At 42.7% G+C, this 24,248-nt stretch overlaps 1 protein-coding gene across 2 annotated transcripts in view; it reads right to left on the bottom strand.

Annotated features, from left to right (window-relative positions):
• The window catches only part of ift122 (intraflagellar transport 122 homolog (Chlamydomonas)), a 171,980-nt gene that overhangs the window by 56,346 nt on the left and 91,386 nt on the right, over positions 1-24,248 (bottom strand). For both annotated transcript variants that reach the window (XM_041191120.1, XM_041191121.1), the window contains exons 17-22: positions 20,240-20,401; positions 18,961-19,127; positions 9,367-9,538; positions 7,246-7,348; positions 4,120-4,260; positions 3,154-3,251 (exon numbers count right to left, since the gene is read on the bottom strand). In XM_041191120.1, the coding sequence (XP_041047054.1) occupies positions 3,154-3,251; positions 4,120-4,260; positions 7,246-7,348; positions 9,367-9,538; positions 18,961-19,127; positions 20,240-20,401 (843 nt within the window). The remainder of the gene's footprint in view (positions 1-3,153; positions 3,252-4,119; positions 4,261-7,245; positions 7,349-9,366; positions 9,539-18,960; positions 19,128-20,239; positions 20,402-24,248) is intronic.

Here is a 24,248-nt window from a genome sequence, read left to right as displayed (position 1 = left end):
TGTAACTGTTCTATGATTCTAAGTAACGTTATGGAACTATCTCTCAAAGTCCATCCCTTAGCTCTGGATAACAAAGATTTATGTAGTAGGTTATATTTTTGGGATGCAAAATAGCATCAAAGATAACAAATACTTGAGGTTCAGAAAAGAAAATAATAACTAAGTAACTGATCAAAATACAGCAGCTTGAATAAATTAAGAAGTGAGAGAAAAACTTGCTAGGGTAAAGGACATCAGAGGGTAGTAATCTCTGAATTCTAGTGAGTGCAGGAACTGTAAAGTAAAATAAGTTAACGTGTGCTGGAGAAATGGTGACATTGGGTGCTAGGTGGAGGGCTTCAAATTCCATTTTTGTTTGTTGGTCGCCATGCTTGGTTAGCACTGTGCGACTGTGTCTTAAACTCAAGTGCATCTTCTTGATAACACGGTCCATATTGCCTGCTTGATTCCATGCACCATTATAACCTTACACACGTATTTTAAAGCTGAAAAATTGAGGCCGACTCCTGGAATGCAAAAATAAGCTTCAGCTTCTTTTCACTACTACAAATAGTCTTCTTAAACCCCTCTTCCCTGTCTCCTTCAACCTCACCTGCAACAACTATGGCCCTCCTCCTATTTTGCATCCACATGCTGCACCTTGGCAAAATCTTCCGAAAGCACAGCGTTAGTTTTCACATATATGCTGATGACACTCAGCTCTACCTCACCACCACTCCTCCCGACTCCTCCACTTTTGCTAAATTATTCGACATCCGGCACTGAATGAGCAGAAATTTCCTCCAATTAAATATCGAGAAGACTGAAGCCATTGTTTTCAGCCTCATTCCAAGCTCAATGCCGAGCAACCAATTCATCCCTCTCTCTGTTAACAGTCTGAAACTAAGCCAGTCTGTTTGCAAGCTCGGTGTATATTTGACCCTGAGATGACCTTCCAACCACACACCTGTGCCATCACTAAGGCAGTCACCACCTGACTTTACTCCTGTCTCTGCTCATTGGCTGAAAACTCATTCATGCCTTTGTTACCTCTAGTCTTGATTATTCCATTGTACTCCTTGGCTGATCTCCCACATTCTACCCTCCATAAACTTGAGGCAACTCAAAACTCTGCTGCCCGTGTCTTAACTTGGACCAAATCTCATTTACCTATCACCCCCGTTACTGCTGTACATTTACTCCCAATCATGCATCATGATCTTGAACATCTTGATTTTAAAATTTTCATCCTTGTTTTCAAATCCCTCCATGGCCTTACCACCATATCCCCCACCTCCCCCACCCCCGAACTCTGTAATCTCCTCCAGCCCCTACACTCCGAGATACCAGCGCTCATCTAATTCTGGCCTCGATTTTAATCACTCTACCACTGGTGGTTATGCCTTCAGTTGCTTTAGGGCCTAAGCTCTGGAATTCCCTTCCTACTCCTCTCTGCCTATCTATCTCACTTTCCTCTTCTAAGAGGCTTCTTAAAATCTACCTCTTTGACTAAGCCTTTGGTCATCTGTCCAGTGTCAACATTTTGTTTTTTCATTTGCCCATGTAAAGCACCTTGGGAGGTTTTATTATATTAAAGGTGCTATATAAATACAACTTCTTGTTGATGTTCAGTTCTGCTTTCACTTTTGGGCATGCACTTCATAAAACTGATAGGAACATATCTTTTTATTTCTGTTGGACTATGGATTAAAATTACAATGGCTGCAGTTTGAAAGGCATGTCCACTGGAACAGGAAGAGAGATATAAACAATGTTGCAGTCCTGGGACAGAGTGTGCCATGAAAGACAGGATTGTGCCAGAAAGGAGTCCTAAACCAAGGGAGCTGCCTGGCAATAATGTTTTAATTGGCTCCTGACCAGGTGACCAGGTTTTGTGTGAGGGCAATGCAGCAGAATAGCCCCTAGCCTGAAAGGAACAAGACCTAAAACCTCTTTCTCCTGTGTGTGAAAGATTCCAGTAATTCCACAATAACAGCTAGCTGGCTTTTTCTCCTCACATCTCTATAACCTGCTCTCTCTCTGAAAACCCCTGTCAAGAGGCAAAAGGGGTGAACCACTGTTAGGGACATTGAGACGCAGGCGCTCAACCAGTGAAATAAATACTGTAAGTGCTGGAAGACCACCTCATGTCATCAACAAGAACTGAAAAGTATTTGGAAGACAACGATGAAAATCAACATATCAATTCCTGTACTCCAGAATTGGTGCTACTGAACTGTTTTATCCTACCATTAAAATCCACGGTTTTGTGTGTCTTACGTGTCTTGTATGTGTGTATAGGGATTTAAGGAAGGGCAGAGTTTAGGTTACAGAATAAGAAATTAGCAGTTCATATTTCTTGCTTTTGCCACTGATTAACAAAATTTGTTCAATAAAAATTATTTACTTATAAGTTTACAAACCTGGTGCTCGTATTCTGTTAACTTAAATTAAACAGTTAGGTAGAATTGGGGCTGTCTGGTGGTTTGGTCAAACTTTTCACATTTGTCATGGCTCGGGGAACAGTGGGGCTGATATTACAGTGCACTATCCCCAGTTCCCAGACAAAAGATATATTCATCTTGGAGGGGATGCAGCAGAGATTCACCAAAATGATACTGAGGCTAAAAGGGTTAAATTATGAGGATAGGCTACATGGACTAGGTTTGTATTGCCTTTTAGGGGAGATTAAAGGGTGATAAAAATTGAGGTGCTTAATGTTACTGCCACCAAATGGTACAAGTTCCAGCTCTAGATGATATATTCATTCATGTTCTGCATCACTGGACACCCACTAAGCAGACCTTGCAGTGATCCAGATAATACCTTAGTTGCCCAATATCTATTTCAAATTTAGCAAAGTACCTTGTGTGTACAGGGTTCTATGATCATAACTTCTTAGAAAGTATACTGAAAGACATTCTGATGAGATGAAGCCAACTGCAAACCAACAACCTGATTTATTTTACATGAAGAAATCAAATATAATCTTTTAATGGAGTTTGACAATTTTCTTTTATTTATCCTAAAAAAACAAACCATACATCTGATTATCATTCTGGGCTAAAATTTACTCAAAGGTTAGCAATCCACAGGCTGACACACAATAAATCTTAGAAAGCAGATTTCAGAGAGAATCTTATTTATGGAAAGTCCTTCTGAACAGTTTCTTACCGTGTATCTCTGGATTGAGTGGTATGCATGGTAGAGTTCTGCCAGGTGCTGGAAATGGTGAAACATTTTAAGCATCTCGAGTTGCTTCTCTGCATTTTCTGTTAAATATTTGCAAATGGTTTTTTTTAATTATATTGCCTAATTAAATAAAAATAAACTAAATTTCATCCAGATGTTAACTGTTAAAATTTGCATCAGAATTATCAAGAAATGACCAATACGTCAAATAAGCTTATCTCTGTTTGATATGTAAAAGCAATCATCCAATTACCTATCAATCTACTCTCTTCCCAGAAATGTATCTAATTATTTCTCAAATCTAGTTAACTTCTGATAAATGTTCTGATCCTAATGCAGAGGCTGTGTGACCCATATATTGAGCTTTGTTTTCACAAAAATTAGAAACAGATAGGTATCCTGAGGGACAAGCCCTCAGTGAATATTTACATGAGCTCACAGCATTTCAAGGCTTTCAAACAAAAGTCAATAATGCAGCCACTTATAAAACAATAGGCGTCAAAAGAAAGGCAGAAGCAAGAAACAGGGTCTGTGAACAAGTGATCCTAAACAGCTGTTTAACGGTGCTACTAAGTGAGGTAGGTTGTTCAGCAATGCAACATACATGGCAGGGGATAGCAGTCAGGGTCAATTTTGTGTGCAGTTCTATGGAGCATTGCTACCAGGGACTAACTGCTGGGCCTTGGAGTTCATAAACAATATTCAATAATAATAGTGGTCTTATCTCAAGCTATATCCAGACAGTGCATAGACAACATCCAATAATAATAGTGGTCTTATCTCAAGCTATATCCAGGCAGTGCATAGACAACATCCAATAATAATAGTGGCCTTATCTTGAGTTATATCCAGGCACTGCATAGACAACATCCAATAATAATAGTGGTCTTACCTCGAGCTATATCCAGGCACTGCATAGACAACACCCAATAATAATAGTGGTCTTACCTCGAGCTATATCCAGGCACTGCATAGACAACATCCAATAATAATAGGCAGCGTCATTGAACCGACTTTCCAAAACTGCATTATGAGTCAGCTGTTCCAGAACCTTGACTGCCTCACCTTGCCGGCCAGCCTTGTGAAATGCTGGGAGCAATAGCAAAGGAACCCAAAACATCATGAGAAATCAAAGCAAACTTTTAGAAATCTTTCATAACGTACATGTAAAAAGCAAGCTGGTCACTGCTGCACTGAAAATTGTCATGCTGCAACAAACCTATCGATGTCCTGCAGTTGTGACCCGGTTAGAATTTTGGCGCTACATTAGGATTGGGCCAGCAGGTAGGCATGATAACAGAGGTGCATCTTCAGCACACATTTTCCTATTTAATCATGAAATTTGGTACCTCCCCATTATTGGGTGGGAAGGGCTTCAGTCGTCAGGCCACTTCACTTCTCTGTTCCTCCTCCCTAGGGACAATGTTGCTATCCTGGAACACAAGAGTGCCATAGAGAAGAGGATGGTGCCGGAAAGGGGTTCTGGACTAAAGGAGACTGCCTGACAACAGCATTTTAATTGGCTCCTGACCAGGTGACCAGGTTTTTGTTTGGTAACAGTGCAGGAAGAACAGCTCCTAGCCTGCAAAGAAGGAAGACCTTAAACCTCTCTGTCCTGTGTTTGTAAGATTCCAGCAATTCTGCCATGATAGCTAGCTGGCTATTCCGCACATCTCTGTAACCTGCTTTCTCTGAAAAGCCCTGTCAAGAGGAAAAGGGGAAAAATCACCAGTAGAGACACTGAAAAGCAAGTTGTTCAACCAGTGAACCACAGACTGAAAGTGCTGGGAGACCACCTCGTGTCATCAACAACAAACTGCAAGGAATTTGGAAGGCATCAATCAAAATCAACCCATCTAATCCTGTACTCCAGATTGGTGCTACTGAACTGTTTTATCCCACCCTTAAAATCCATGTTTTGTGTGTCTTCTGTGTGTGTAGGTGTGTTTGTGTATAGGGGTTTAAGAAGGGGTAGAGCCTTCCAGACTGAATATTGAGTTCAACGACTTTAGATCATGAACTCTCTCCTCCTTCCCCACCCCCTTTCCGATCCCCCTTTTTCCAATAATTTATATATATTTTTCTTTTCCCACCTATTTCCATTATTTTTAAATGTATTTCCATCCATTGTTTTATCTCTACTTTTCAGCCTATTTCGATTCCCCCCCACCCCCACTAGGGCTATCTGTCCCTTGCTCGTCCTGCTTTCTACCCTTAATGTCCCCATTAGCACATTTCTTATCTAATATCACCACCGTCAACACCTCTTTGTCCTACTGTCTATGACATCTTTTGGCAATCTCCACCTATCACTGGCCTTCTATCCAGCTCTACCTGTCCCACCCCCCCCACCCCCTTAAACCATCTTATATTTCACCTCTTTTCTATTTTTCCTTAATTCTGATGAAGAGTCATTCAGACTCGAAACGTTAACTGTGTTCCTCTCCACAGATGCTGTCAGACCTGCTGAGTTTTTCCAGGTATTTTTGTTTTTGTTCTAGAGTTTAAGTTATTAAGTTAGAAGTTAGCAGCTCATGTTTCTTTCTTTTGCCACTAGCTAAAGACAATTTGTTCAATAAACAGTTATTTACTTATGAAGTTTACAAACCTGGTGCTCGTATTCTGTTAACCTAAATTAAACAGTTCGGTAGAATTGGGGCAACCAGGTGGTTTGGTCAAACTTTTCACATTTGTCGTGGCTCGGGGAACATGGGGCTGATATTACAGTGCACTCTCCCAGTGAGTCATGACAATGCTTTATCTCTCTCAGCATACCAGTTTCCATTCCTGTGTGATTCCAACTGAACCAGGAATACGAGAACTACCAGAGTAGGTGGTTCTACCCCAAGCCTCTAATCACAGGCTGATCCTGAGACATCATAAAACAAAAACAGAATTACCTGGAAAAACTCAGCAGGTCTGGCAGCATCGGCGGAGAAGAAAAGAGTTTCGAGTCCTCATGACCCTTCGACAGAACTTGAGTTCGAGTCCTTTCCTGGACTCGAACTCAAGTTCTGTCGAAGGGTCATGAGGACTCGAAACTCTTTTCTTCTCCGCCGATGCTGCCAGACCTGCTGAGTTTTTCCAGGTAATTCTGTTTTTGTTTTGGATTTCCAGCATCCGCAGTTTTTTTGTTTTTATCCTGAGACATCATCCTTGCTGTAAAGGGTGAAAAAAAGGAGTTTGCAACAACATACCTGAGTGAACAGAAGTTCCACCCCTCATTTGACTGACAGGAAAATCTTACTGTTAGTGGGGACCTTTCAGGATAATATACCTGCCCATTTACAGCCAGGTCCATTGGACACCGACAGCACACCCAAGGAACTTCAGAGCCAATGTCAAAACATGTTAAATCAGACACCGACTATACGCTGCTTTTTCTTTATTACATACAAACAAGGAGCAGGGGTAGGCCATTCAGCCCCTCAAGCCTGCTCTGTCATTTAATAAGATCATGGCTGATCTGAAAGTAACCTCAAATCTGCATCCCACCTACCTCCGATAATCTACCACCCCCAAGCTTACCAAGAATCTATCCACCTCTGCCTTAAAAATATTCAAAGGCTCTGCTTCCACCACCTTTTCAGTACGAGAGCTCCAAAGACTCACCATCCTGAGTGAAAAAAAATTGGCCTCATCTCTGTTTTAAATGGGTGACCTCTTATTTTTAAACAGTGACCCCCTAGTTCTAGATTCTCCCCCAAGAGGAAACATCCTCTCCACATCTACCCTGTCAAGAATCCTCAGGATCTTGAATGTTTCAAATTGCCTCTTAACCTTCTAAACTCCAGCAAATACAAGTCTAGTCTGTCCACCATTTCCTCATAAGACAACCCGCCCATTCCAGGTATCAGTCTGGTAAACCTTTATTATTTCCTTGGCAAGCAGTGAAATAATTTCCCACTTGCAGACTTTCACAGAAAATCAAAGAATATGCTCATAAATTGTTATTTTACTCACAGCAGAAAAAGCCAGCATCAGAGAATCAGATTTGGATAATATATTATCTCTTTTCTTACCTGAACATGGCTGAGCCCTGACTTTACCCAGCCAAACCTAACTAATTCTCACCTTTTTGAGCTTCTTCAAACTGGTCATTTTCTGCCAGCCACTGTGCATATGGCACATACACAGTGTCCTTGAATTCTGGGTGCTGAGCCACTAAAGTAAAGGCCTGAACAGAAAAAAAAGGAAAAGCCAAAAACATCAGAAGCAGAGTGGCATTATCCATCATTAGGCACTGTACAAAATGGTCCAACAGCACACACCGGGATGCTAATCAGGAGTTGGTCATTGCATGGTACTGCCTAGATCAGTGACTTGGGGAAAGTTGAAGCAGCACAAGAATGGATAAACAAAGGGGTTTCTGAGCCAGGGAACCAGTAGGGCTGTAGCACATACAAAATCTGTCCTCACTTAATGGAAAGAAGATAAACTGAAGCCACTCATCTTATCTGACCTGCTGAGACCCTGAACAATTGTGGATCAGCAATACTAATAAAGGTGGAGAAGTGAGTCAATGTCCCAACAATATGGAAAACGTTGCTTTGGGGGATGGAGTTGTCTGCAGCTACATTGTAACTATGAAGCTTTCCTGTGATCTTTTACTTATAATATGTGCATGATTTCACTAAAAAATTGAACAGAGTAAATCTTCCTGATCTTCCTGAAGCCCATTTATAATGTCACTATACCAAATGACCAGAGCAATTCTACTCTCGAAGTTCCTTAATTTCAATCTCAGAAGAGGCCTCCCTATAGAAATTGTGTGAAATTGCCATTCCTTGCACCAGCCAACATTAAGTTGTCTGATTCAGATCAAACTGATAAGTAATTTTGTTTTATGCCCAAAACTTTGCAGAACTAGTATAGGACTGTCGAGACTCTCTCACAACTTTTGATTTTCTTAAGATTATAGGATCCCTATTATTTTGTTATTAATGTCATCTCTTTTCACTACAGTATGAACAAAGTCAGTGGTGAGTACTGGTAATAGCTTGATGGCATCAAGGAGCCCTAGCAAAACTGGAGTCAATGGGAATCAGGAAACTCTCCATTGGTTGGAGTCATGCCTAGCACAAAGGAAGACGGTTGTGGTTGTTAGAAGTCAATCTTCTCAGTTCCAGGACATTGCTGCAGCAGTTCCTCAGGGTAGTGTCCTAGGTCCAACCATCTTCAGCTGCTTCATCAATGACCTTCCCTCCATCATAAGGTCAGAAGTGAGGATGTTCACTGATGACTGCAAAACGTTCAGCACCATTTGCAACACCTCAGATACTAAAGCAGCCCATGTCCAAATGCAGTAAGACCTGGACAATAACCAGGATTAGGCTGACAAGCAGCAAGTAACATTCAAACCACACAAGTACCAAGCAATGACTATCTCCAAAAAGAGAGAATCTAACCATCACCCTTTGACATTCAATGACAATACCCTCGTTGAATTCTCCACTATGAACATCCAAGTCAGAGGCTAGGGATCCTGTGGCGAATAACTCACCTCCTGTCTCCTCAAGGCCTGTCCACAATCTACAAGGCAGAAGTCAGGAGTGTGATGGAATACTCTCTACTTGCCTGAATGAGTGCAGCTCCAAAAACACTCAAGAACTTTGACACTATCCAGGACAAAGCAGCCCATTTGATTGGCACCCCATTCACAAACTTTCACTCCCTTCACCACCAATGCACAGTAGTAGCAGGGTGTACCAACTACAAGATGCACTGCAAGAAATAACCAAGGGTCCCCAGACGCAGCTTCCAAACCCATGGCTACCACCTAGAAGGGCAGCAGACTCTTGGGAACACAACCACCTGAAAATTCCCCTCCAAGTCACTGACTTGGAACTAAATCACTGTTCCTTCACTGGGTCAAAATCCAAGAACTCCTTCCCTAAAAACACTGTGGGTGCACCTACACCACATGGACTGCAGCGATTCAAGAAAGCAGCTCACCACCACCTTCTCAAGGGCAATTAGGGATGGGCAAGAAATGCTGGCCTTGCCAGCGATGCCAAAATCCCTTGAATGAATAAAAGAAATAGCACTAGTAGCTGGTAATCCAATAACAATCAGAAAAATCATATCATCTTTACTACACACACACAGGTCTGCCTTGAGGGGAAACTGTTTAATCACCATTGTGCCTAATCATGCAATTATTTCTCAACATGACCTGTTGGAAAACATCCTCACCTCCTCCCAGTGCCTGGTCTCCACATGCAGCAGGACCTGAGCCTCCAGGTCTCCCATTTTCATATATGTTTCCGCCGCATATCCAGGATGCTGCAGCTTCTTTAAAAAATAGGCACATCTTGATAGGGGTTCCCGCTCAGCCTTGTCTAGTTTTCGAGCTACATCAATTAACCTGTGCAAGTAAACAAATAGATTCTCATTATAATTCAACAGTGTTTTGGTACAAACTTAGGAAAATTTAAGCATATGTGCCTGTGTTCTTTCATCGTTTGGTCCACAATTTTCTCTATTGTTATGTTTGGTTAGTGTTGGTTTGTGGTTAGGTCAGTGTGTGTGTTTGTGTTTGGTCAATGCAAGTGCCTGTGTTGGCTGGTGGTTTGGTCAGTGTGCGTGCTGTGTTGGCTGGTGGATTGGTCAGTGTGCGTGCTGTGTTGGCTGGTGGATTGGTCAGTGTGCGTCCCTGTGTTAGCTGGTGGGTTGCTCAGTGTGCATACCTGTGTTGGCTGGTGGATTGGTCAGTGTGCTTGTCTGTGTTGGCTGGTGGATTGGTCAGTGTGCGTGCTGTGTTGGCTGGTGGATTGGTCAGTGTGCGTGCTGTGTTGGCTGGTGGTTTGCTCAGTGTGCATGCCTGTGTTGGCTGGTGGTTTGCTCAGTGTGCATGCCTGTGTTGGCTAGTGGATTGGTCAGTGTGCTTGTCTGTGTTGGCTGGTGGCTTGGTCAGTGTGCGTGCTGTGTTGGCTGGTGGATTGGTCAGTGTGCGTGCTGTGTTGGCTGGTGGATTGGTCAGTGTGCGTGCTGTGTTGGCTGGTGGATTTGTCAGTGTGCGTGCCTGTGTTAGCTGGTGGGTTGCTCAGTGTGCATACCTGTGTTGGCTGGTGGATTGGTCAGTGTGCTTGTCTGTGTTGGCTGGTGGCTTGGTCAGTGTGCGTGCTGTGTTGGCTGGTGGATTGGTCAGTGTGCGTGCCTGTGTTGGCTGGTAGATTGGTCAGTGTGTGTATCTATATTTGCTCATTGTATGGTCAATGTGTGTCTCTGAGTGTGCTCGTGGTTTGGTCAGTATTTGTGTCTTTGTTTGCACATGGTTTGGTCAGTGTGTGTCTGTGTTTGCTCATGGTTTCATCAGTATGTGTATCTGTGTTTGGTCATGGTTTGGTCAGTATGTGTGTCGGTTTAAAATTTGGTCCATGTGTTTCTGTACTGCTTCGTGATTTGGTCCATGTATTCCTTTGTTGATTGGTGCTTTGGTTTCTGGGGTTATTCTACAGGGAGAACATGTACTGATTGGGCAGCAGAGAGAATATAGATGCAGCAGCCCAGTGCAGTTAGCAATTTATAACTATGGAAAAAGGCACCCATGCAGGCACAAGGATTTATTTATATGGCTAGTCCAGTTAATTTTCTGGTCAATGATTACCCCTAGGATGTTGATGGTGGGGTATTCAGTGATACTAATACCATTGAACATCAAGGGCAAATGTTAAGATTCTACTGTTGGCGATGGTCATTGCCTGCACTTGTGTATTGCAAATGTTACTTGCCACTTATCAGCCCAAAGCTGAATGTTGTCCAGGTCTTGCTGCATGTGGGCACAGACTGTTTCATTAGCTGAGGACTGGTATGAAAACGACACATACCTTGTTGAGCGCGGAGGTCGGGAGCTTCAACTCCTGACAGACCTTGCAGTTTTTGCACATGCATAGACCAGGAGTTGGCTGCACATGCACAGTTTTACACTTTTTACATTCATTGGGCCCATCATGCCTGTGCAGGAAGAAAAACAGGACAATAACATGGGCAGGTGACCGAGATTGGAGCACCATGGAAGACTAGTGTCCCATGCAGGGGACAGGGAGAGGTCCCAAAGGGGAGAGGGGGCAGGGGAATTCCCAAAAGAAGGGTCCCAGGGAGGGAACGGACAGGAAAAGTCCCAGTTCAGCTAAAAAGACAGGAGCAGAGAAACAGGCTCCAAACAGAAAAAAGGCCGTGGGGAGCAGGCCAAGTGAAGAAGGCAACTGAAAGTTGGTGACTCCATGCTAAGGTGAGGCAAAGGTACTCCTTTGGGTCAGCAGTGTTCGCTTGACGCAGCCAAAGGGCTGAAGGTGTGCTTGGGAGGTGGTGCTTGAGTGCATAGTCAGGGATCCAGGGGAATAGAATCTCAGGAGGCGAGATTGAAACCCTGCAAGGTGGGTTGTTGTTGATACTGTCCAAGCTGGAGCGACTTTTGGAAATAATTTCCAGGTTAGATCTTCGAAGGTGAAGAACTGGAATCCCTCATGAGAGAGACAGAGTTTCAGTGAGATTAATTGACTCGGTGTCCCTGATGTCTGGGTGGGTTGTTGAGAAATCCATGGACTCTGTCTTGGTCGCGTCTGCTATTTATTGTGTAGTGTGGTGTGTTCAACCACAATCTGCCTCTTAATTCACATGTACCTCATATTAATCCTGAACGTTAAAGTATAAGATAGGTATTGTGAATTGTTTTATCTTTCTGACCTTGTAAAGTTTATTTTTATTTGTTCAAAACCAATGGAATCTTGTGATTTTATTCACTGAAAAAGAGTCTTGAATCTCAAACTTTGTCGACATTAAACAAAAGATTACTGGTCCATACCGATTGTGCTAATAACGTGGAGGTCTGGTCAAGGAGCATAACAGGAGCTACAAATGGTACTGGACATTGTATAGCCATCAGCAAAGTTGTTTACAGTGTTGTAAAGTTTTACCTCAGCGATCCCAAACAATATGATGACATTGCATGCTGAAACAGTGGATATAACTGAATTGGCTGGCACCAAAAACACAGAGATCAAAATATAACTAGGCAACTTAAATTTGAATTAAATGTGTCTGTGTCTTTTTCTGATACTGTATGATGCGGCGGCATCATAGTCACTGGACTAGTAATCTAGAGACACAGGGTAATGCTCTGGGGACATGAGTTCGAATCCTACCACAGCAGATTTCAATTCAATAAAAATATGGAATTAGAAGTCTGCTGATGACCACAAAACCATTGCTGATTGTCATAAAACCCGATCGGGTTGACTAATCCCCTTTAGAGAAGGAAATCTGCTGTCCTTACCTGGTCTGGCTTACCTGTGATTCCAGACCCACAGCTAAGTGGTTGACTCTTAAATGCCCTCTGAACAAGGGCAATTAGGGATGGGCAATAAATGCTGGCCTAATCAGTGACACCCAAATCCCATGAACAAATATTCAAAGAAGAAACCACACGCATCATAACTCACTCACAACTACAAAAGGACACCAATGAACTCTGCAACACAACTGAGTAGGCAACAATAAATTAAAGTGTTTCTGGAGTAGAAGGCACCAGTAAATTAACAGATTAGTGGAGTAGAAGGCACCAGTGAATTAAAGGGTAACTGAAGCAGAAGGCACCAGTGAACTAATACAGTAATGGAGTAGAAGTGCCAGTAGATTAAGGCATTAGTGGAGCAGAAGGCACCATGTGCTGTAGGTACACACACAGAGTTGTTGGGGGAGGGAGGTTAAGTTCCAGGATTTTGACGCAGCAATGGTAAAGGAATGGCAAAAAGAATTGTGACTTGGAAGAGAACTTGAAGGTGGTGGTGCTCTCATGCATATGCTGTCCTTGTCCTTCTAGGTGGTGGAAGTCGTGAGCTTGGAAGGCGCTGTTGAAGGAGCCTTGGTGAGTTGCTGAAAGTACATCTTGTGGATGGTACACACTGCTGCTACTGTGCATCAGTGATAGAGGGAACAAATGTTTAAGGTGATGGATGGGTGCTGATCAAACAGGTTGCTTTGTCCTGGATGCAGTTGAGCTTCTTGAGCGTTGGAGCTGCACTCATCCAAGCAAGTGGAGAGTATTCCATCACACAACTGACTTGTGTCTTGTAGATGGTGGACAGGCTTTGGGAAGTCAGGAGGTGAGGTGTGTTGCAGAATTCCCAGCCTCTGACCTCGTCTTATAGTTACAGTAGTTATATGGCTAGTCGAGTTCAGTTTCTGGTCAATAGTAATTCCCAGGATGTTGGTAGCAGGAGATTCAGCGATGGTAATGCTTTGAACATCAAGGGGAGATGGTTAGATTCTCTCTTGTTGGAGATGGTCATTGTCTGGCATTTGTGTGGCATGAATGTTACTTACCACTTGTCAGTCCAGGCCTAGATATTGTCCAGGCCTTGCTGCATGAATACTTCAGTGCTTGACGAGTTGTACCGAGCATTGTGTAATCATCAGTGAACATCTCCACTTCTGATCTTATGATGGTGGGAAGGTCACTGTTGAAGCAGCTGAAGATGGTTGGACCTAGGACACTACCCTGAGGAATTCCTGCAGTGATGTCCTGGGACTAAGACGAATGACCTCCAACAACCACAACCATCTTCCTTTGTGTTAGGTATGACTCCAACCAGTGGAGAGTTTTCCCTTGATTCCGACCGACTAGAGTTTTGCCAAGGGTCCTTGATGCCACACTTGATCAAATGATGCCTTGATGTCATGGACCGTCACCTTAGCTTTTGAATTCAGCTCTTCTGTAAATGTTTTCACCATGGTTGTAATGAGGTCTTAACCCACACTGAGGTTATTGATGAATAAGAGCTGTTTGATAATACTGTCAACAATACCTTCCATCACTTTGGTGATGTTGAGAGTAGACTGGCTGGTGATAACTGGTTGGATTGGGTTTGTCCTGCTTTTTGTGGACTAGACATACCTAGGCAATTTTCCACATTACTGGGTAGATGCCAGTGTTGTAGCTGTACTAGAACAGCTTGGCTAGGGACACGGCTAGTTCTGGAGCACAAGTCTTCAGTAATATTGTTGGAATGCTGTCAGGGCCCATAGCCTTTGCAGTATCCAGTGCCTTCAGCCATTTCTCGACTTCATGTGGAGTGAATCAAATTGGCTGAAGACTGGCATCTGTGATGCTGGGGACTTCCAGAGAAGGCCGAGATGGATCAGCCACTCGGCACTTCTGGCTAAAGATTGTAGCAAATGCTTCAGCCTTATCTTTTGCACTGCTGTGCTGGCGTCCCCCATCTTTGGGGATATTTGTGGAGCCTCCACCTCCAGTGAGTTGTCCACCACCATTCACCACTAGATATGGCAGGGCTGCAGAGTATAGATCTGGTCCATTGGTTGTGGGTTCATTTAGCTCTACAGGCATGCTGCTTCTGCTCTTTAACATGCATGCAGTCCTGTTTTGGATTCACCCAGTTGCGACCTCATTTTTAGGTATGTCTGATACTGCTCCTGGTATGTCCTCCTGTACTCTTTATTGAACCAGGGAGGATCGCCTGGCTTGCTGGTAATGGTGGAGTGGGGGATATGCCAAGCCATGAGGTTACAGATTGTGGTTGAATACAATTCTACTGCTGCTGATGGCCCACAGTGTCTTATGGATGCCCAATTTTGAGCTGCTTAATCTGTTCTGAATCTATCCCATTTAGCACTGTGATAGTGCCACACAACACAATGGAGGGTTTCTGCAGTGTGAAGACAGGCTTTGTCTCCACAAGGAATGTGCGGTAGTCACTCCTTCCAATACTGTCACGGACAAATGCATCTGCAACTGGTAGACTGGTGAAGACGGTCTTATGTAGGCTTTTCCTTGTTGGTTCTCTCACCACCTGCCGCAGGCTCAGTCAAGGAGCTATCTCCTTCAAGACTCGGTCAGCAGTCACTCTTGGTGATGGACATTGAAGTGCCCTACCTAGAACACCCTTGCTACTCTCAGTGCTTCTTTCAAGTGGTGTTCAACATGGAGAGGCACTGATTTATCAGCTGATGGCAGTAGGTGGTTACCAGCAGGAGGTTCCTTGACCATGACTGGGACTTTCCAGTCCCATCCGCAGCAGAAATTGCTGCGGGCAGGACAGAAATTTTGACAGATCAGCCAAAGGTCCATTGACTGTGGACAGGATTGGAAAATCTTGGCCCATGCGTGACTTGATGCCATTCGACTTCATGGGATCTGGAGTCAATGTTGAGGATTCCCAAATCCACTGCTTCCTATGTACCACTTTGCTGCCACCTCTGATGGGAATGGGATGGAGAATTCTGGGGCATTGGCTGTGAGGTGTGATTCAGTGAGTGCGACAATGTCAAGTTGTTTGATTCTCTGTGGGACAGCTCTCCCAATTTTGGTACATGTCCTCAGCTGTTAGCAAGGGGGACTTTGCAGGTCGATTTGCCAGGGTGTGCTTTTGTCATTTCCGGTGCTCAGGTCAATGCCGAGCGGTCCATCCGATTTCATGCATAATACATTACTAGAACAGAAGGCTCCAGTGAATAAGTGCGTTAGTGGAACAAAAGGCACCAGTGAATTAAGACAATGCTGGAACAGAAGACACCAGTGAATAAATACACTAGTGGAACAGAAGGCACCAGTGAATAAATACATTAGTGGAACAGAAGGCACCAGTGAATTAAGACATTACTGGAACAGAAGATACCAGTGAATTAATATATTAGTGGAACAGAAGGCACCAGTGAATTAAAGATTTATAGACTTACCCTCAATAAATTAATAAACTAAAACAGCAGTGTGTCCTAATTAGTAACAAATTTGTACAGGAGCAAGAACCAAAACATGAAATGGATACATGGGCAGCCAGGAAGTAATATAATTGGCACATCAACAAATAAATTAATGGAGTGCGGGCATTTAGTGGATTAATGTGGCAGCAGAACAGCAACATATCAGTTACTTAATGGAACAGCAGGGACGAATGAAATTCACAGAATAATAGTACACCACCAATGAATAAGATCAATGACAAAAGACTTAGAAAGACATATACAAGACAAAGATCAAAGAAATAGACTGGAAAAAAGCTAATTTTGAGAACGAGAATGAAATGAGGGAAGGAAAACAAAAAAAAATTGCAGTTAAACAGGACAACGATGGAAAATATATAAAATCAACAGATTTCAGGAGATGTATACTTTGCTAAAAAGAACCAGTGAGTGATTAAGAAGACAAAGGTAAAATTGAAACTGAAGAAAAAGGCACATACTGAGTACATGGTCAATAACTGGAATACAAAGAAGTTAAGGAAGAAGTCAATAAAGGAACTTGAAAAGCAAAGAGATACTACAAACTTAAATTATCAAGGAATATAAAAATACCATTAATAAGAGGATAAAACCCTTGCTCAGAATATTCTGAATGTGTGCATATTATAAGAAGTTAGGGAATAGGCACTATTACATACTGTATTCATTAGAAAACAGAATAAGGCCAGAGATCTGCTGATCTAATTCAAAAAAGGGAGCAAACTACAAAGGAGAAGGAGTAGGCCATTCAGCCTTTCCAGCCTGCTCCATCATTCAATAAGGTCATGGGCAGTCTGTTTGTGGTTCCAACTCTACTTGCCTACCTGCCTCCCATAACCCTTGACTCCTTTGTAAATCAAAAATTGATCTTAATAAATACATTCAGTGACCCACCCTCCGCTGCTCTTTGGAGAAGAGACTTCCAAAGATTAACCACCCTCAGAGAAGAAATTCCTCTTCGTCTCCATTTTAAATGGGAGACCCCTTATCTGCCCCCAGTTCTAGATTCCCCCATGAGGGCAGATAAATCAAGTTCACAGAATTATAGACAAATCAGCTTAACTTGGGTGGCTGCAAAAATAATGGTATCTTTGCTCAAGATACAATAGAAATATATCTGGAATCCAAAAATATAACCATGGTTCAGTAGTTAGTAGTCTCGTTTCAGAACCTGAAGTTTGTAGGTTTAAGTAGCTGGGCTTGAGCACAAAGTTCAAGGCTGACATTCTAGTGCATTACTGAGGGAATGCTACACTGTCAGAGGTGCCATCTTTCATAAAACATTCCATGGCATTATTTTGTCGAAGAGCAGGGGAGATATCCCCAGTGACCTGGTCAATATTTCTCTCTCAATCAACATCACAAAAGCAGATTATCTGCTCATTGTCATATTGCTGTTTGTGGGAGTTTGCTGTGTGTGAATTAGTTGCCACATTTCCAACAGTGACTACATTTCCAAAGTATTTTGTTGGCTGTAAAGCAGTTTGAAATATCATATAGTTATAGAAGGCACTATATAAATGCAAACCTTTCTTTCTTTTAAAAAGTAACAGAGAATGGACAAGGATAATGTGGTATATATATGTTTTCTATTTGTTCTCAGGGTCACTCTGGTGAAACAGCATTTACTGCTCATGCCAAGTTACCCTGAGAACTCATGATGTGGGTTCACCTGGAACATCTGCAGTTCTGATGGTCCTCCAACATGGTGTTAGATCAGGAATTCCTAGATACTAACAAGCTTGGAGAGATCTAGGTTACAGACTGTGATGTGAGAGGACACGTAGCCCAAGGCCCCGAAGCCAGCTATTTTATCAGCAAAGTAATTGTTCCACAAGGGAAAAATGGATTTGGCAGGCCGAAGTCGATAAGCCTGGGCCAATGATAAGGAGTGACCTGCAATATGGTAATAGAGACCCAACCACCCTACTTTGTTGAAGGAAAGATCTGAAAACTAATTTTAGAAATTTAAAAATTAGAGAAAACACCCAAAATTTAAGAGTTAGATTGCTTGCAAAGTCCACTTTGGCAGGAAGAATAGAACAGCAGCATATTATTTACATGAATAGAGACTGCAGAACTCTACTGCACAGAGGGATCTAGGTGAAATGAATCACAAAAAGTTAGTATGCAGGTACAGCAAGTGATTAAGAAGGCAAATGGAATGTTGGCGTTTATTGTAAGGGGAATCGAGTATAAAAGTAGGGGAGTGTTACTGCAGCTGTACAGGTCCCTAGTGAGACCACATCTGTACTATGTACAGTTTTGGTATAGATAGGATGTAACTGCTTTGGAAGCAGTTTAGAGAAAGTTCACTCAACTGGCTCCTGGGATGAAGGGATTATCTCAGAAGGAAAGATTGAGCTTATACACATTGGACTTTAGAAGCATGAGAGGTGATCTTATTGAAACATATCAGATCCTGAGGGGACCTGACATGATGAATGCTGAGATGTTTCCCCTTGTGGGGAAGTCCAGAACTAGAGGACACAGTTTCCCACTTAAGACTGAGATGAGGAGAATTTGTTTTCTCTGAGTGTCGTTAGTGTGTGGAATTATTTTTCCTAGACAGCAGTGGAGGCTGGGTCATTAAATATATTCAAGGCTGAGCTAAATAGGTTTTTGATCAACAAGGGAATCAAGGATTGTGGGGAGCAGGCAGGAGAGCGGAATTGAGGCCACAATCAGATCAGTCACGATCTTATCAAATGGCAGAGCAGGCGTGAGAGGCCAAATGGTCTACTCTTCCTAATTTTTGTGTTCTGTTATACAGTACTGCTAAATGGCCAGAAGTGCAACAAAATGACAGAGGTCATAGGAAAATGGAATGGAAAATGCTGACGTAGCAATTTAAGCTGGTAAACACTGACAAAAACATTATGACATGACAACAGTGCGTAAAGTTTGTAAACATGTCGTGGATGCTCCAAGATCAACAATTTTATATAATTGCACTTGAAGGCCAGGAATATAGGGGGGATGCAATAATATCTTTCTTTTCTCTTCCAGGTTTACAAATGACTATTTCATTCCATGTCGCAGACTTACATATCAACCCAACCATGGTCCCCGATGATCTCAATCGCTTTTAGATGTTCCCCCGCAGAGAGATACATTTCTGCTGCTGCTTTTGGTTCATTGATGTTCCTGGCCCAGTCTGCTTGTTTAGTAATCAACATCTTAGTGTCCTTGGGATCGCCTGAGGCAAGGAAATCCTGAGGAAGTTGTGATAAAATGAATCATTACCATTTCCTCTGGTAAATATCAAGAGTAAGGTCAAACAAATATAGATATTGATTTATGTATAGTATTTCATTAACCCCATCTAGGCTAAGGGGTTTTTGTTTAAAATAATCAGGCTTCCTTTAATAAGTTTCTTAATCTGATCATCCTTTTCCTTTTTAAATTTGTTTTGGGGTGTTGATGACATTGGCAAGGTCATATTAATTGCCCTACTTTAATTGCCCTGAGATCATTATGATTCAAATATGGTGTGTGAATGGTTATGTAGACCAGAGCAGATAGGGCATCAACTCTCTTCCCTGAAGGATATCATTAAACAAGTAGGGTTTACAACAGACCTGAAGCTTTCATGGGTTTTTTTTGGTGACAGTCCAATGTTACTGAATTAAATTTCACAACTTGCTAAAAATGGGATTTGAATTTAAGACCTCTTAGTGGCTAGTGCAGTCCCAGAATCATGAAGCCACTGAACCCAAGTTTGCTGTCCTCCAACAATGATGTTTTTAAGTGAAAATAAAACATGCAAAATTGGTCTGGTGACAATTTTCTCTTGTTTCCTTTCCCTTCCTGTTAGGAATGACCAGGCCTCAGCTCTGCTCAACAGAAATCAGGACCTCATCAGATCCAGGGAATGTGCCAGCCTCACACTGCTCTAACGCACTGCACTCTTGTGTTCCAAAATTAGTGATTTTTATTACTGCATGTCATGTCTAACTCCACCTTGTCCCTCTCCAACTCCCAGGCACCCAAGCTGTCTGTGCAAAGCCAGAATGTGTAACAGGTACAGAACATTAAAATCAAATTACTCCTCTAAGTCATTTTACACTGGGTTTTTTATTGGAAAGTAAGCTGATTGCTTTTTTGTTTCTCTTATTTAAAAATGTCTGAAGTGCGAAAGAGATCCTAATGAGAGCAAATAAAACCAAGAAAATACAGGCAAATACAAAGAAGTGCAAATTAGGGAGAAAAGCTGCTCTAGCTCCTTTATATACATGCTGATGGAAGTTAAAATTTAAAATTGTAATTGAACCAATTTAAAAATGAGGTTTAAGAACCTTCCTGCATGTTATTAGTAGGACAGTACCTTGGCATAATCAAACATGCATAGGTCAGTATACATATTTAAGGCTCGACTATTATTTCCTGTCTTCTTGTAGAGCTTAGCTGCCTCGTGGAACTTGGCCTGGTAGGCATGCACGTCTGCTAGAAACAGCTCATTGTCACTCTCACCATGTTTTTTACGCTCCTGTAGAGGAAAAAAATCCCACTTGTAATAACTTAAAACACAAATAGCTTACAGCTGAGCTAATTATGTATTAAAGGGAACAGTCGAGATCCGTATAAATTATGGTAGATATAATATCCTCTAAGGTTCAGTGGCAGCAATCATTCCTGTAAGCAGAACTCAAGCCCTTCACATTTTCCAGAGTTCGCTCTCACTGGCCAATGCCAACATGTAAGATAATTCAGAAGTGTGAAAATGCATCCCCACAGAGCTAGAATTTATGACTTTTTAACATCATCACTCATACTCCTTCAAACTTTTAAAATGAGGCCAAATACCAGTCAATAAGCTGTTTTACTCCACAGTAGATGCATGTAAAAGAACAACAATTAAGGCAACTCTTATTTAGCTCAATCAGAGCAACTTTACACCAGAACCTCCCCATTCCAGAATGCCTGGGACCAAGTCATTTCTGGATTTCAGAATTTTCTGCATTATAGAACGATGTGAGCATGCTTAATCACAAGCATGTGAACGAGAAGCCACTTCAGATGTAAATATTTACCTGAAACATAAAACAGCAAAACAATGTTATAAAAATTGTTTTACTTATCTAAATACTGTATCATCCATGTTTTCACACTGCTTCCAAATGTCACAACTTGTTGACACACCCGCACCAGACGCCTCACACAAATTTTTCACTGAAACACCCTGACCTAGTTTCTTTATGATTGCACCTTTTCCAATATTGTAAGTGTAACATGCTTATATTTTGCTGTAATTTTCTTAGGTGCAATGGCAAAGGTTTTACAAAAACCAAACCATATCCTGAGAACACTTGAGTCTGCTCAAAAGCTCTGCTACAAAAGTAAAGGGGGCAGGGGAGGGAAGGAAGAGAGGGGGAGAGAGAGAGATGGAGAAACAGACAGAGAAAGAAACTGGCAGAGAGAGAATGAGATAGAGACAGCTTAGAGAGAGAAATCAAGTGGCTTTGTTACCTCACTCTGCATTCCCGCGCTACACAATCACTGTGTGAGGTGAGCCGATGATTTCCCAATTTATAGCAGCACCCAGACAGTTGAGTGGCAAGTCAGTGGGAATGCTCAAAAAATTTCCAGACACATGGTGTTTCCAGACTATAGACGTTATAGTACAATACAAAATAATGAACATACTATATTTCCCCACATCGGTGGGCAATGTCGTTTGACTTAGGGCTCAAAACAGACAAGGTATGGGGGCAGGCGAATTCACCCTTGAAAGATCCTGAATAGCCCATGAAAAATCAAAGACGGGAATGAAAACTTCAAAATACTGAGAGAAAAGTCATCCCTGTACAGATATCCCCATTTAAAGCGCATGCTAATAGCATTTTTTGTTTCAGCTTGGTATGTCAATTATAGAACTTACCAGAATAATGCGACTGCCATTTTCTCTTTAGCGTGGATCCTGTACATACACCAGTAACCGCACTGTAACTGTGCATGCTCCGTATATTCTTTAAACTCTTCCCGCTAATTTGCTCGCACTTTTATCCCAACCTCCTTCACTCATTACCAGTTACCCTCCCGACCCCCTCCCGCTTGCTGGTCCTTCCGAACCCCTTCTGCTCACTTGCACTCCCAACACTCTCTCACTCGCCAGTCCTCCCTGCCCCTCCACTCACTGGCCCTCCCACTCGCCAGACTTCCCAATCCTCTCCTGCTCGCTGGCCCTCCCGACCCACTCCTGCTCGCCAACCTTCCCACTCTCTGGCCCTCCTGATCCCCTCTTGCTCACCAGCCCTCCCAAAACACCCACCCACATGGCAGCCCTCCCAATTCCCTCCCACTTGTTGGCCCGTCCAGCCTCCTCTATGCCCCTATTGATAAAGCCTAGGATGCTGCACGCTTTATTAACCAAGTTCTCAACCTGCCCTGCCACCTTCAATGATTTATGCACATATACATCGAGGTCCTTCTGCTCCTGTATCTCATTTAGAATTTAACCCTCAATTCAATACTGTCTCTCTGTGTTTTTCTCACCAAAATGAATCACTCTACATTTCTCTGCACTAAATTGCATGTCACTTGTCCACCCATTCCACCAACCTATGTCCTTTTGAAGTTCTACACTAACCTCCTCATGAGTCACAATATTTCCAAGTTTTGTAATATTCACAAATGTTTAAATTGTGCCCCATATACTAAGATCTAGGTCATTAATATATATCAGGAAGATTGGGGGTCATAACCTTGATTCTAGGGACCTCCAGTCTGAAGAACAATTGTTCACCACTACTCTCTGTTTCCTGTCATTCAGCCAATTTTGAATCACAGCATCACAGTGCAGAAGAGGCCCTTCGGCCTATCGAGTCTGCACCGACACGTGAGAAACGCCTGACCTACCTACCTAACCACATTTACCAGCACTTAGCCCATAGCCTTGAATGTTATGACGTGTCAAGTGCTCATCCAGGTACTTTTTAAAGGACGTGAGGCAATCCGCCTCCACCACCCTCCCAGGCAGTGCATTCCAGACCGTCACCACCCTCTGGGAAAAAAAGTTTTTCCTCACATCCCCCCTAATCCTCCTGCCCCTCAACTTGAACTTATGTCCCCTTGTGACTGACCCTTCAACTAAGGGGAACAGCTGCTCCCTATCCACCCTGTCCATGCCCCTCATAATCTTGTACACCTCAATCAGGTCACCCCTCAGTCTTCTCTGCTCCAATGAAAACAACCCAAGTCTATCCAATCTCCCTTCACAACTTAAATGTTTCATCCCAGGCAACATTCTGGAGAATCTCCTCTGCACCCTCTCCAGTGCAATCACATCCTTCCTATAATGCGCCAACCAGAACTGCACACACGACTCCAGCTGTGGCCACACCAAGGTTCTATACAACTCCAACATGACCTCCCTACTTTTGTAATCTATGTCTTGATTGATAAAGGCAAGTGTCCCATATGCCTTTTTCACCACCCCACTAACATGCCCCTCGGGCTTCAGAGATTATGGACACACACATCTGGAGTATTGTGTGCAGTTTTGGTCTCCTTACTTAAGGAAAGATATATTTGCCACAGAGGGAGTGCAATGAAAGTTCACCAAACTAATTCCTGAGATGGAGGGATTTTCCTGTGGGGAAAGATTAAATAGACTGGGTCTTTATTCTCTGGAGTTTAGAAGGATGAGAGGTGATCTCATTTAAACGTAGAAAATTTTTGCAGGGCTCGACAGGGTAGATACGGGAAGGATGTTTCTCTTGCCTGGGGATGTTTAGAACCGGGGACACAGTCTCAGAATAAGTGGCAGGTCATTTAGGACTGAGATGAGGTGGAATTTCTTCACTCAGAGGGTGGTGAATCTTTAGAATTCTCTGTCCAGAGAGCTGTGAAGGCTCAGTTGTTGAGTATGTTCAAGACAGAAATCAATAGTTTTCTACATATTAAAAACATCTAGGAATATGGGAATAGTGCAGGAAAATGGCGTTGAAGTAGAAGATCAGCCATGATCTCACTGAATGGTGGAGCAGGCTCGAGGAGCTAAATGGCCTCCTCCTGCTCCTATTTATATGTTCTTATGAATATGAAGCTCTCCCTTCTGCAGGATGTCTCTAGACATGAATTATCCTGCCACATCCTTCTATTTCTCCTCTCACTAGCATGTGACACTGGGAGTAACCTTTGAGGTTCTGCTTTTTAACTTGCGCCCTAGCTCCTTAAACACTGAAAGCAGGGCACTCTTCCTTTCTATGGACTATGACTTCTGGCTTTTCCCCTTCCCCCTGCAAAGTGTTCTGCATCCTCTCCATGATATAACTTATCCAGGCATCAGGGAAGGAACATGTCATATGGGTCTCACAGTGATGGCAGTAGAACTG

Source organism: Carcharodon carcharias, chromosome 7 (genome assembly GCF_017639515.1).
Source record: "Carcharodon carcharias isolate sCarCar2 chromosome 7, sCarCar2.pri, whole genome shotgun sequence".
In the NCBI taxonomy this organism is placed as follows: Eukaryota; Metazoa; Chordata; class Chondrichthyes; order Lamniformes; family Lamnidae; genus Carcharodon; species Carcharodon carcharias.
Note: the sequence above shows the minus strand (reverse complement) of the source record. Positions and strands in the feature narration are given on the sequence as shown.